The sequence below is a fragment of the Bombus affinis genome, chromosome 14, assembly GCF_024516045.1.
Source record: "Bombus affinis isolate iyBomAffi1 chromosome 14, iyBomAffi1.2, whole genome shotgun sequence".
NCBI lineage: Eukaryota > Metazoa > Arthropoda > Insecta > Hymenoptera > Apidae > Bombus > Bombus affinis.
In genome coordinates this window covers 1415574-1430923 of record NC_066357.1, presented here as the reverse complement: position 1 = coordinate 1430923, position 15350 = coordinate 1415574, and the positions used below count along the sequence as shown (strand labels likewise).

At 40.6% G+C, this 15350-nt stretch overlaps 2 protein-coding genes across 2 annotated transcripts in view; both read right to left on the bottom strand.

Annotated features, from left to right (window-relative positions):
* Window positions 1–15350, bottom strand: part of LOC126924195 (astakine-like) — a 303996-nt gene that overhangs the window by 92261 nt on the left and 196385 nt on the right. The window lies entirely within an intron of this gene.
* On the bottom strand, window positions 9303–10358 carry LOC126924198 (inducible metalloproteinase inhibitor protein-like). Its single transcript, XM_050738446.1, has 3 exons — window positions 10196–10358; window positions 9877–9989; window positions 9303–9798 (listed from the first exon to the last, which is right to left on the bottom strand). Exons 1-3 carry the CDS (start codon window positions 10245–10247, stop codon window positions 9646–9648), a joined length of 318 nt encoding a protein of 105 aa, XP_050594403.1. The 5' UTR covers window positions 10248–10358; the 3' UTR covers window positions 9303–9645.

The window sequence follows — 15350 nt, the reverse complement described above, 5'->3', positions numbered from 1 at the left end:
CACTGTGAAAAACGCGAACAGCGCGCGTTCCTGCATTTTTTCCTTTACTTTATTCAAGGGAGGAAGACATCGGGAGTTGGGCTCCACTTGATAAATCAACGAAATCTTCCCGGTGTCATGGTTACGCTTCTCAAGGTTCAGAAAATTCGACACTTACGCGCAAATGCAAAGGTATACGTAAATCACGAGACCAATAACTTGGTCCTTTTCGTTAAAAATCTCTCTTACATTTCCCTTCCACGTAAAAAACATAAAAGTACGGTAGGTTTCTTGACTCGACTTCGACCCATCGTACGTTCGATAAACATTTTGTTCTATTCATTGGAACGCAACAACAATGTCTCGCTAAAACGCCAGTGAAATTCCAAAATTTTTTATACCACGCATACAACGTGGACAGTTCTACGCTAAGCGTCCAAATACTTTCGTGAAATTACGTAGATTAACGTTGCAAATTAAAATATGTAAAAAGATACCAGTACGTATCTAGCCTCGTTATTACATGGACGGCGATCGTTAATTCTCTTTATATGCGTTACATTCTGCCTGATGTCTAAACACTGGTGGATACCTGAAGAATAATAGTCAGATATCCAGACATGTCCGCCATAACTCTTACACTTACCCCCGTGAATTTCCTCGCTAATGTTGTGCCAACAACGAGCATTTTTTTCCTCTCTCTCTTTCGTCGCGAGCACCCGCCACCGATAAATTCGTCGCCCTTCGTCACCGCCTATCCTACGTTTTCGAGCGCCACCCTCTCCGGTGGCGCATATTAATCGTCGCGGATGCAACGGTTCCACGCGATAGCTTTTTGTCTCGAATTTGCCGCATTGCAGGCCGCGATTCACCGAGCGAGCCATTTCCCTTCCGATTCTTCATGGGAATCGAGTTACAAGAGGGAGAAAAATTGAAAAAGATAGGGGGAGAATCTTTGCAATTAAGCGTAACTTATTTATAGACCAAGCTGTCGAGGTCCGCTTTGCGAAATCAAAGGTGCAAAGCCTTCGCAGACGAAGCGGAATCGGAGGAAAATTAATGAAACACCGAGGAAAGGGTCGCGCGAGCGCGACAGAGAGAGAAAGAGAGAGAGAGAGAATAAAAGGGATGGGGTAAAGGTGGTTCGTTCTGGGAGTCTCTGGCTAACTAGAGAGGCCTTTGAGCGTCTGAGTTCGGCTCAGCAGATCTGTAAACCAATCAGTGACGCCTCGTCGATACGTAAGGCTAAGTCGGCGTAACCGGATCGCTCGACTAAACTGCTTACTTGATTATGGCGTTAGTTAGCGCCTCGTGGCCGCTCGTCTGTGTCAAGGTGGTACCAACCCCTACATTCCGATCACGTAGATCGGTCCATTGACGATGGATTCGGCGCTGACATTTAGGACACGTTTCCTCGACATTGATTTTTCTCGTTCCAACCTCCCCTAAACGTCGTTCTTTATTTACTTTCCTTTTCAGGAGGATTTTTTTTACCACTTTGACTGCTTAAATTTCGATTTTTTAAGAAAAACAACGCATGTAATATAATCACAGTTGGAATCGTTCGCGTTAGGTTAGAAATAAAAAGCGTACACGTGGATCGGTGTGGCCCTCGGGAGATTGGAAGCGGAACACGGTGAAGACACTATACGTAAGAACGGCCGCTAAATTTTTGCTACGATACTCCACACACGTTGCTCTCTTCTACCACGGAAATACTCTCGGGATGGAGTTCGAGCTATTCGATAGATTCGTGCGTGACCAAACATTTCCGATTCTGCGTTTTCCCTGTTCCCTCTATGCCAGAGAATTGCAGGATTTCCAAGGCCTATCTATTGTCGCAATTAGATGGTTCGTTGCGATTATCGACACAGCGTCGTCCGATCTGTCGCGGCCAGGTCGCGTTATCGTTCGAATTGCCATCGAAATACTATCGGTTTCCAACCAACCGTAACGACAAGGAAAACGATGCTTTAACCACGCGTAATTATTTCTTATTTTGTGAAACTGAAAAATTACGTTGGTGAGACAAACCATACGAATAAAAAGATATAATTTGTAAATATTTAAAAATTCGTCTGCTGCTTTCTTCGAGTCTATTCTAGCGATCAATGTAGCTTCGCTAGAAGTTTGTCTACTTTTTGTGTACTCTACGTGGAACTTTCCTATAACCCAATACTTCTACGATAATAATAATTCAACAGAAGATTTAATGTCAGCGTCTCCTTGGAAATTATTTACACCGAAACCTAAGTTAAACATCGTAAAACAAGATGGCGATTTTCCTTGAAAAACAACGTACTGTTTGATCGTAAAATTCGCTGATTTCGGAGAGGCTTGGAAATAGCCGGTGACGCAACTTTCGCCAGGCAAAATCGTTCGCTAATGTGCTATATACCTCTGTCTTTTTCTCTCTTATCGTCGCTCGAGGAAAAAGACAAAGGCCTGTTCCTCGAGGATCGTTCGCAGAGAAGTTGGGAATACCGGCGTAAACGCGAGTTTTTGCTCAGCCGAGTCTAACGTACGAAGGAAAAATATCGTTGGCTAATATTTACCCACCGACAGCACTACGATTGTGAAGGAGCATTCTTACCGCGAATCGTTTATCGTTAATGCGATTAAGCAGACGCGTGATTCACTTCAAAGTAGACGTTAATAACGTTGACAATAACATTGGCGAACGCGAGCCGAGAATTATCGAATTTTCGAAATACGCAGGCAAATCGTTCGTCTTCTTTACCCTCTGTTCTTAATCTTGATATAACTCGGGAATTATCGTTTTGAAAATATTTGCATGAATAACATTCCACCAGACGGAAATATAATAAAGATACTCGCGTGTTAATTTTTATTCTCCAACGCTGATTTTATTTTATTTAACGCTATTGCTGTAAATAGCGGAAATAATTTTTGAAAAAGATGATCATCTTCCGTTCGGTGAAGCGCATCCGTAAGGTGCACTTGGGATTCCTAGCAGCGTCGAAAGAGTTTCTCGCTCCTTAACTTTTTAACAACAGCAAGGACGTACATTTCCCCTACCTGCTGATATTAAAATTCATGTACCACATTATACGTATATGAAATAACATAAAATGTCTTTGGTACGAGTCATCGATAGTTCGTACAAGTATACAGCAATGTTTTTACGATAAATATACCATACTATGGTCTATGCATGGAAATGAAGAGCGTAGCGATGGTCGATCATGAATATACCTGTACACGCGACGCGACCCGAAATTCGTCGATTTATAGCCAGTGTTTAATACCAAACGGGAGGATGGAGGACTGTAAATTCCATGGATGGAGCGGCGAAAAGCGGTGGCAACCCTTCGGCAGGCCATTCTCTCTGTTTCAGGACGTTATCGCGTCTCCCGCAGGGAACGCGACCGGCCTCCCGAGATTATCCGTATTGGGGAGCGAAGCACGCGGTGTCGAGACAATGCCGGGATTTTCGGCCCGCTCGATGTGCCTCTGTTCCTCTCGATTCCGACTCCCTTCGTAGTTAGCGGCATGCGTGACTCCGCGAATGGATCTCGCGGGGATTTCGAGCGTGCACGAGCGAACAATCCTCTATGGAGGATGGGCAAAGGTCCAAGGCCGATCGATTCTACGGATTTTCCTGAAATTGATGGATAAGGAAGGGCCAACAGGATCTCGACGCTTGAGCATAGGATACATCACTCGAAACTAAATACATCGACGATGTTAATGAGAAACAAATCTACCTCGTAATTGGTGAAGTATAGAGACAATGGAAACCCAGAAATTATCATTTACGACCAAGTGTTTCGATTTTTTTATTTGTACGGTTGACATTTACATTTTTAACGATCGGCCAAATAAAGATAAAAATACACTAAAGTCGTTGTTAAATCGTTGAAAGTTCGATAACTATGTTCGATAACTAAAAGTTCGAATACTATAGGGGAATCGGCGATTCGAAACGGCAGACTCATCGATTCTAGGATTACGATTTACCAAGCTGCGTTATATCGGAAAAACAAATAGAAAGGAAGATTGCATAAAAAACGAAGCGGGAAAATCGAACGATAATAAGTTATGTACACGCGCGGTAATAATTTACGCAAGTGCGGCCATTAAACAAAGCGCAAACAGTGGCGATAAATAGCGGGAAGTACCTGTCGTAAAATATCGCGGCGTATTTTTTTTCACGGCAAATATCCATGAGAAACACGAAGTTATTTCACGCGCTTCCTTTTCGTTCGAATTTGTTAGCATCCGTGATATATATCCACTCACGGGCTCTTTCGGTGCTAGCGCTGTTTCCGGAATTCTTCAGCGTTGAATCTCGATGGCGAAAGGGGCCGTGAGCCCGTTAAATCTCCGCCAGCGGAGATGGTTGCTTTGACCGACGCGGCGAATGTCATTTTTCTCACGGGTTAGTCGATGCCCCGAGCTATCGATATCATTCGCAGACTTCCGCTATACCAGCGCAAACAAACGCCCGCGTCAGCCGATCCTCGCGGACGAGGTCCACTTTACAGAGGGTGAATTCTCTTAACGTTCTCTCCTTCTATCCCCTTTGAATCCTCTTAGCGCTTCGGGGTCGAGCAAAAGTACCTTCCAGTCGATCGATTTCCATCGAAACGGAATCCGTTTCTTCTTGCTCACGTCCAAGGAATCGTTCTTCTTAACCGAGTTCTCTTTGACGGCTTTCGATTCAGGTTAGAAGAGGATTTAGGTCAAGTGTAACCTTCGACCGACATCGTTGGGTTAAGAAATTTAATTTTAAGATATCTAATCTTACTTTTTATTCTTTGTACGTACATGAAGTTTATTTGCGATCGATCTCACAGTTACAGAAGATTACAAACAAACGCGGTGTTGATAATTTAATTTTATGAGATAGAAATTATCGATAATAATCTTTGCCGTGCAGTGTATAAAAGATTAAATAAAACCATATACGCACGTGTTCTAACCCTTTGAACTATCGACCGAGGTAACCCTTCGATCACTAAAGTTATCAAACTCGCTGGATAGAAGCGTTCATCTTTTTTACCTAAAATTTGCATACGTGTGAGTCCGCGGAACAAACTTACATTCGACTCTATTCTTAGAATTTCCAGAGTGTCCTTAGAATTCGAGAGATGATGGAGAATACAAGGAAAGATCGTTCGTCGAGTTCCTCGAGTTGGGACAGAAATTTTCATTGAGCCCACAAGTGGCTCGTTACTCGGGCCTTCTTTTTTCCTGCCCTTTTTTCTTCCGAAAGAACCCCCATCGACTATTTCCCGAAATAGGCGTTCGTTCGTACGAATGATCGGGAAATCGATTGGAAAAATGATTGGGTGGCATGTCGGACAGAATCGTCGGATCTGTCGAGCGGGACGAACGAAATAACGGCCGTGAGCAAGATAAATACGTTCCTCGGCAGAGGGGGAATGATAAAGAAACGACAGAGATTTCTATTAGCCTCGACAAGGATCTCTATGCTCGACAAACTTCTCGGTTTTCATTCTTCGATCAGCGTAACGAGCTAGCTAAGAAATGGAGCAACGATCGATTCCGTTGGTAATTTCGCGCGTTCGCCACGATCGAGTCACGAACGATAACGGACATCCAGCGGAATATATCCTCGCTGGTCCTGTGTTGGTTACCTGTAAACGCAGCTACTACGTAAAGGACACACGTGTTGCAAAAACCAACACTTGGAGATAGACGGGAATTTTTAATATATTTTAATATATTTCTTAAAAATACGTGCCACACGCACGAAACATGTTCGTTAACGCATTTTTGCAAATATGAAATATATTCATTAACACGTGTGTACTGAAAGTTACATGAATCGGAATACAAATATATTTAACACGCCATGTAACCATAAATTTACCTTTTTAGAGGTTTTATTATTACATTTTTATATAATTTAACACGGTCGGTTAACGCGAATAAACAAGTATACTCGTTTCACTCGCATCGAATATTCGTACAAAGTCCACTGTTTGAAAAAAGTTTTTTTTCGGGATTATAGCGTTATGGCGGGATTCGGGGTTTTGGCGGATTTTCCTAAAACACGCGTGTTATTCCGAATTCCATCACGAAATTCTAGCTTAGGTCGTTCGAGGAAATTCGTAAGTATTACCCTGTGCGAACACGCGAAAGTAAGATCGAAAGGAAAGGAAGAGTCTTGGTTTTCACGGGTCAAAATGGTATTGGATCGAATGGCCTCGCGAGAGTTTGCTTACCTCTGTTTACCCGGCTTTTTTCCCATCTACCCTCCTTTTCATTAATTAGCCCAGGATAAATACGAGCCGATTGAACAGCCTGCTTCTCTCTACACGCGCTAGCCCCTTCTCGTTCAGCCAAGAAGCCACGGCAAAGCCCTTCAGGCAGTATTTCCTAATCCACCGGAACCACCGTCAAGCATTTGCCTAGAAAGTATCCTCGTACGCTTCATAATACCCCTAACATTAGGGGTGAAGCTTTTTTAGCCCGGCTCTACTATATTCCAACTACATCCCCTCGTGTTCCGTGTTAAGCACGTAAAACACACGCTTCGGATTTCTTTACAGTTCAATAAAAAATCGTGTTCCAATTGAAGGGCTCGCGACAAAAACGGCCATTGTCTATGTTTGTCTCCTCTCGGCAAAGAATATTTTAACTGACGTCTTTAATTACCGCATTTCCATTTATTCGACAAAATATTCATCGTATCGTATTACGTGATCAAAATCCACCGGTAAAAATACCAACGTTTTCTAAAAAAAAAAAAAAAAAAAAAAAAAAAAAAACAGGCAAGTACAACTTTCAGCGGATGAATCGAATTAGATTACATTTCTTTACTCGTGCTTATAAAACTATGAATTTGATCGAATATCCGCGGTCCAGCTGCAAGTTCCCCCGTTACTTGCTGTCTGTTATTTGAACCGTCAATCTACGCGTAACGAAATAGTAGCCTCGAACGAAAAATCCGTATTTCAAATCATAGGTTCGTAATTGTACGTATGTCGCACCCAAAAACCGTATATACTTTACAATAGAAGGAACAAAGAGACAGTTCCCCTTGTAGATCTGGTAGGAAATCCCGCAAAGACCGAATTATAGGTGGTGGAATTTCATAACGGAATGTCGCTTTGATCCAGTGTTCGTTCGAGCAAATGGAGCGTTGGCCAAGAGGCAGGAATAAGCCCGCGATAATAATATACGCAGTGCGTAAAACGCGACCGGAATATGACTCTGTATCTCGTCCTCTTTCTGTTTCGTCTCCCTAACAAAGATACGAGAAACTTGGCACGGCGTAGTTGATCCGGCCGCGGCCATGTTGCTCGCTGCGGAAATTTCGCAGTCAGCCCCTTGTCGGTCCTCTCTCGATAACAGCTTGCACGACAAGTGAACTAACAAAGGGGAGTAATCTGCGTCCTGGAAATTCGCTTGCGGAATTTCTGCCCACGGTCTTTCGGGAATCTACCTAAGCTCTCTGTTGAAACTTTTTTGCAGCTTTGTGGGATAAGAGCGGTGCTAAACCGCTACACAATTCTTTCGCCGAAGAACTGAGAGATCTTCGCAAAAACATGAAATCGCACAAATTCTCATTAGCGAAATTTTATTCATGCATCCTTCGTACTTTTGCATCTCCAAATTTCCTTAATAATTATTAATAATTTCTCCAGAAAAATCTACGCACGAAAATCTACGCATAAAATTTGTGAAATCTCAAAACTGCCCTCGCTCGTTTACCAAGCCTCGTAGATCGCATCAATCTTACGCAAACACGTACGTAATTGACGGAATGCGGTGCAACGCGTCGTCGTTGGGTATGCAACGAGGGAATCAAGGTCACAGGGCGAAAAACGGAGCGCACGTGGCACGCGACGCATTTTCACAACGATGTGATCGTACAGATGGGGCGGTCGAACGCAGGGGTGAGCTCCAGCGGCCATGTCGGTTCCCAATTAAACAAATGCCCGCTGGAAACTCGAGCAACCCCTCGAGCCAGGCTTGCTTCGTCTATCTCTCTCTCTCGCAGACGGTCTGTCGTTCTTCGTTCAACCGCAGAAGGGGAATCGGCGGAGCGCACGTGTCGAGCAGCATGCGAAATTCGAATCGAGGCTGGTTGCTCACCAGTGTATGCGTTTACATACGCTCTACCTTTCATCTCTCGAGTGCGTTACACGCGCGCGAATCGCTGCGGGTCCCTCGCGAATGTTGCCACACGCGTGCAATCGCCTACACGTGCATGGAATTTCTAATTAGCCATCGTTTACAGACTGCCGTTCTTATTGGAAAGAAGCTTGTTATTGATACGATATCGTTTCGTTTATCGATGTTTTATAATTGTTTGGATACAGCTAGTAGAACTTGGTTTATTATCAGAACGGAACGAGGGCCAAATTAGTTCCGATAGCCAAGCAGTTCCGATAACAGAAGCTTGATAAGAGGTATTCCCCCCAGCTTTTTTGGTACGTGCTTCGTATAAGAAAATGTGACGCTCTGAACTCAATATCGATAACGACGCTAACGTTATGAGATAATCGGACATTTTAAAAAATATGTTTTTGTGTAAAACGTAGGATTCGATGCATATATCGTAACGTATTTCATCTATCTCATCGTGTGTAAGTCACATGATAGCTGCTGATAGAACAAAGATGGTTAATCGACCTGGCAGACGCTCCTAAACGAAGATTTCTCCGCAAACAAAACGCCATGGCGGTATGGTAAATAGATCTCTCGTCGAGTTCGAGAAGACGAAACGCAAACAGCGGTCTTTGACGCAGATAACCCTTCTACTTGTAACGAGAAGCATTCAAAGACGACAGAGGCTCGAACGCTACGATGCGATAAACTTTTATTTCAATTGACATTATCGGTGGACCTTTCTTAGTTTATCGCGATCTCGCGCCTCGTTTTATTGAACACGGAACGAGGAAAAGGAAGGAAAGAGTGGGAGACAGCGGAGGGAAATGTGAAGCCCGAGCGTTTTCGACTTGTGCGTAAATTACATTACGCGTCCAAATATTGGAGCGCTTCTTCTCTTCTCGAGACGGGTCAAACTGTTTGACTTTGCAACTTGTTCTTGCGCACGGAACTCGCTTTCGTACCGCAACGTCTGGCTCGTCAGCAGTCGGACAATGGCTGCTCCCGCTAATCCCAAAAACGGCTCAAAGCAAATGTTTTTCTTAGGTTCCGGACGATGGACGTTTTACAATCTTTAGAAGAAGTTGAGAGTTCCACGCCAGGGAATAATGCACGATAATTTGTATCGTTTTCGGTACCTACGCTTCTGATTAGGGTTTCTGCAACGCAACATTGTTTTCACAAAAGCTGAATCGTTTGAAATAAAACTTCTAGCGTTTGATTTTTTAATCCATTTTTTATTTTAATACAAATAAAATAAAAATAATTCGAATGTCCGTTAATTGGAAGATGGAACTATTAAAATAATATATGTAACCAAGAAATTAAGAATTTTTCGTGACGAAAAGAGTTTCGCGAAAGGAGCCAACATTTGTACTTTTATTCAATACTTTACGTCTATCGCACGATGACGCTTTCTTATTTTTATAACAAATCGAACTTCACACTCGAGGAACAAGAAAATATGTAGAGGAAAGTTCAGCACCGTGTTATCTACATTTTTACTAGATAGAAATTCAACGATGATGGTTCCTGTATGTGTTCCTGTAAGTGCCACTATTAAACGCCAGAATTTTTAGAGAGTTGTTTCGATCGTAAAATCTGAGCGATCGCCGAACGTTTGCTATTACACTGGCTTATGGAAACACACATGCCAGTATCACCGCCATATCTAGCGTATCCTTCTTTGCAATAACAGGCATCGTTACATCTCTAGAAACATAACATCAATGACGTCCATTTTCTTAAACTCATCGAACGTAACTGATTTCTCGATTAATTCCAACTTACGATATTCACAATGGGACAACGTTGACCTAAAGTAGCGCAAGTTGTTTGACAGGCCGATCCACAACGATATTCCTCGTTTGGCCTGTTACAGACTAGTTTTCCAGCGGATGTAGCTAAAAAAATTAATTGATTAATTATTAAATTAATTATCGTTATTAAATACCAACTATTTAACGATCTAATATTATTGGAATAATTCTTAAAATCCTCAGATGATAGATTCGTTTATTTATTTTTTATTGCAAGCACTATAGATTGAAAATTTAAAATACTAAACACAGCTACACCTGAGCAAATAAATAGACACCGTAAGACTTACCGGTACAAAACACCATTAAGGCGATGAACAATACACAAACGAATCGAAACATGTTAGCGAAATATGTACCGTTAGTTTGTTAGTGGTCTGGTCAGAACTGGCGAATACAGGCGACAATGGCAGCTTATATACGTAATATAATACACGTTACATATATGTTTTTCCCCACATACTGTATACAATCTAAAGAAACAGAAAGTAAGTACGGCAATATAGTACGACTTCACGTTTTTGTGTACGTGATTTTCCTCTTTCCTTCTATTAAATACAGCCGCAATAGTTGATGCACGTACATAGATAAGTAGGTGATTATCACTACGAATTAATCATCGAATTGACTACGCGAATAAATTTCCCTTAAATCCCCCGAATATATTATGAAACCTCGCGTTCCTTTTATTGTTGGGATTCCTTTCCTGTTATCATTTCGTCGCTTCTATCTTTCTAGTATCGTAACTCTCCTTTTTTGATATTTTGAAGTGGTATTTTACATTGTTGTCTATTCGTACTCCGTAGTGTAAGAATTAAAAGTGACTCACTTTCTGTTCCAAATGAACGAGATAACACGTCCAAAGTGGTCATGAAAATGACATTACCTTCCACTGTGCGAAGACGCAACGATGTAAAAATCGGGGAATTTTGTTTACCGTTTTCACGAACATTGTTCCGCTTAACTCAACGTCGGGTATTCCTACGTTCGTGCATGCACGCGAATTATTCTTTATTTAAAAAATTCCCTGTCATATTTATCGTGCATAACCATTTAGGGAGACTCGCTTTTTCATGGCTTGAATCGCGATGTCCTCTATGATACGGCTTTCTGTAGATGTAAACGCGTTAAAGTTATGATGATTTATATCTTTAAAGAATCGCTAATGTTACGACATAATAATACCACTACCAATCTCCATTTTACTTATAAATATCTATTACATTATATATAAATTATCAAGTTTTACGCGTCATATCATGGAGGACATCGCGGCTCAATGACACAGTTCAAGCTGTAAAAAATGGGAATTCTGTTAAATGATTATGGGTAATCACGGTAGATACAACATGCAAGTTTGCAGATAAACAGCAATTCGCACGCACCTATGAGCGTACCAATTATGTTTTAATATTTACTTTGAAATTTGTTATTATCATATTTATAAAATGTAATCGGTAAATTATCGCGCAAAGGAGCCAAGAACAATTAAACGGAGAATTTAATAAAAAGAAAACCGAGATGACGTAGAAAATTCATATATTGTGCGTATAAATTCAATCTGAGCGAGTCATTAAAATTTTTCTTACGTTATCGCACTAAGTTCAGAGATCATCTCTACCAAGGCTATTTTCTCAACGAAAATCGTGTATATGTATATGTTACAGATGTTGATCTATCCAGTGGGAATAGAAACGCCTCGCGTATGAAGTTGTTCAGAAAAACTTGTTTGGATGAATAGAAAACGTTTAGTATTGTTGAAAGCAGAGAGACGCTGATTGGATGCGTTAATACCAGGTCAGTGTGTCAGAGCGGGCGTTTCATGGGGGGCAAAATGGTGGCCCTTGGTTTGGTACAAAGGAACTATGCCTGCCTCCTGTGACGTGACATTACAGAGGGGTGCGAAGTGGAGTAAAGAACGAAGGAAGGTCGGCGTGCAAGGAAGAGGGGAAACACTAGTCGAGGAGGGTAACTCGAGCAATTTCAATCAAGTTTTCCGCTGTCAGTGACTACTGGTCCTTGTTGACGAGAAACCAGGTTTTATTTCAGCTTGGAAACGTCCAATGAAAACGCTAAGTACATGGAACGGATCGATATCGAAAAATGGCAGGGTTTATCGATGGTTCTCTTCGAGCGATTAAAGTTAAACGTTGCAAGGAACTGCGATTAATACGTACATTTGGTGTACCATCGCTTTCTCGTTGAATGAAATACGAAAAAAAAGAAGGAATTATCGATAAGAAATAGAAAGAAACGAGGTAATAAATTTCATAAAAGGGCGTTCGATTCTAGAGAAACGAATTATTGGACAGGAGGGGTGAGCGTAGAAAGGAAGCGAAATGGAGAAAGTCGGTGCTGAGTGCTCAATAATAAATAGCATTTTGACTGTCGGATATTCGATTGTAAGCGCTGGGTTTCGCTGAATAAAACGCGGGAAAAGAGGAACTCGACCCTCGAGCGCGACAGAGAGGAAACTTCGAATTCCTGGCTCGTTGTCTCGGCCGACAACGTAATGGCATTTAAGGTAAAAGCAAACGTCGATAGGAGAAGCTCGGCTGGATTGATCGCTGCGCTTGACAAAGTGAATTCGCGACTCTAAAATTTGCCAGTCGAATCGAACGAAGCTCGCCCCTTTTCACCCATTCGAATCGTCTCTAATTGCAGAGTCCTCGCAATACCTCGCGATTGACGGATCGATACGGCAAGAATCGTCGAGTCGACGCAGCGATTCCCATCGAGATCGAGATTACGCAAAAGAAAACGTTTGTCCTGGTAGCTTTTCCGATAGCTTCACTTTTGTGCGTATTTATTTAACTTTCCGATTTTATATGGCAGATAATTTACGGCCATAAAGTTAAATTAAATTCATTATAATTGGCAGCTATAATTTGAAATAAATACAGGAAAATTAACAAAAATGTTTTGTCATGTATTGAACCATAGTATATAGATGTCAGAAAGTAAAAAACTTTTGGCCTAAAACAAACTGTCAACTTTTTACACAAATATGACCATCCGTATGCAATGAATTAGACCGTAGAATCACTATAAAACAATAGTAAACACTAAAGGAGACTGATAGATTCGTCTAATAGAGAAATAAAGTACACGATCGATTATTAACACTAGATTTACGGGACTCGTCAAATTGACGGGCTAGTTGATTTCATAAACAAACCGTTTTTCAAAGACAGTGTGCAAAAGTTTCAGTTATTATAGACATTTCCCATTATTTTCTCCGCTTATTTTAAGTATTTACAATAATAAGGATAATTGAATTTGGGCACAGTATTTTCTTTTTTTGACCAATCCTCCTTTTCTAGCAATCATGAGTAAATCCAGAAGATATAATAAGATATTGAATAAAATTGTCAATATCGATGAAGATTGTTCTGAGGATACCTCCGAAGAAGATCAATATGAATTAGGCCAAAGCGAAGCTGACAGTGAAAGTTCTGAATACACTGAAAGTGGAGAGACAGAAGGATCTTCGGATAGTGTGTCGTAACAAGAAAAGGATGCGTATTTTTTCTAGTTCTGATTCCGAGGATGGAAGGACGAGCATTCCAAGCACGTCCCAAAATGTAATTGGTAAGATTGAAATTGTAATTGACGGGACACAGTGGATAAAACTGAAAGCAGGCGAATCTAGGGGTAGGACGCCCGTTCGTATGATATTCAAGGATATCGCAGGGCCTACTGGCTATGCTAAGAGAAATGTTATGTTGAATTGTGTAACTAGTGCTTTCGAATTGATAATTGACAGACACATAACGAAACACATAAAAGATTGCACTGAAATCGAGGCGCATCGAGTTTTGAAAAAAAGACGGACAATCACAGTTGCTGAGTTACGTAGTTTTCTAGGAATTCTATATGCCCGGGGCGCATGTGAAGCAAGATCATTGAAAGCCTTCGAAAGATTACAAACAGATAAATTTACGCTGATATCTGAAATATGGAACAGATTTATAAGTAATAGCCAGGCTTGTTACTAGCCATATGAAAATATCTCAATAAATGAACAATTATTTCCAATGAAAGCCCGATGCAGATTTATGCAATATATGGCATAAATTTGGCATTAAGTTTTGGTTTGCAGTTGACGTTCAAACAAAATATATTTTGAATGGTTTCCCTTATATGGAGAAAGATGAAACTCGATGCACAAGGGAAAAAGGACAAGATGACTTTGTTTTCCTCAAATTTATATAAATCAGAAAACTGCACGCTTACTGTGTATAAAAGTAAATCTAACGTAAAAGTCCTCCTTCTAAGCACCAAACATGCAGGTATACAAGTAGAAGACAATTATAAACATGTTACAGAAATCATTGCTTTTTATAATAACACAAAGTTTGATGTGGACATCGTTGACCAGATGGCACGCAAATATAGTGTGAAAGCAGGGAGTTTTCGAAGGCCCCTTCCAGTTTTCTTTTTTTTTTTTCAATATTTTAAATTCTGCAGCAATAAATGCGTGGATATTATGTAAAGAGTGCACCGGATCGAAAATATCCAGAAAGGAGTTCATATTTTGTCAAAGATCAGACACTTCATTTCTGTCACTTTCAACGTCAGAAGTGCGAAAAAGTTGCCAAGTGGGCTACTGCAAAAAGAATAGAAGCAATAATTGTTATATATATTGCAAAAAGATCGTATGCGGAAAATGCACAAACAAAATTCAGTATATTTGTAAAAAATGTGCTCAATAAATATGATTACCCTATAGCGTTAATATTATTGTTATCATTTCCGTGATAATTAAAAAAAAAGACTTTTTACTTATTAATAATTTATTTAAACGTGAAGCCCAATATTGTTCAATTCAGACTTAATTTGAATAAATCGATTTTTTAAAGAAAATGCGTATTTTTGTTTACCTGTCAATTTGACAGGTCCTCGTAAAGATAGGTATATAAGAAACGCCCGTAAATTTAGTGTTAATAAAAATAATCTTCAACCGTAAACTGCGTAGTAAACTGCTTAAAACACATTGTTGAATAGAAGGGTGCCCCTAACAAAGTCCAAGTCCAAGTGACTGTAAATATAAAGATACGAATTTACATGAACACCCGGAAAGGAGCGATTAGTGCAGTTTACGGTTATCATATTTCGCGAAACTTGGTATTTTGCGCAGCGGAATCGGAGATTTTCCATACGTATGCTTCGTCTTAGAGATATTTTCCTCGTTCTAATGTATACTTGGTAATTGGATCCGGTTAATATTACGATGGTAATTATTCTTATAGTTGCGTAACTTAATACTAGTTAAAAGCTTAATATCTGACCCGTCGCGACAGTCCTCGTTTTAACGTAATTTTTACGTAACATTGGGTCGCGGATAATAAAATAAATAAATAAATAATTATCAGGTTAAATCGAATCGAGATACTGTTAAATAGTTCGCAAAGAGACGACGCCTCCGCATCTATGGGTCATCTA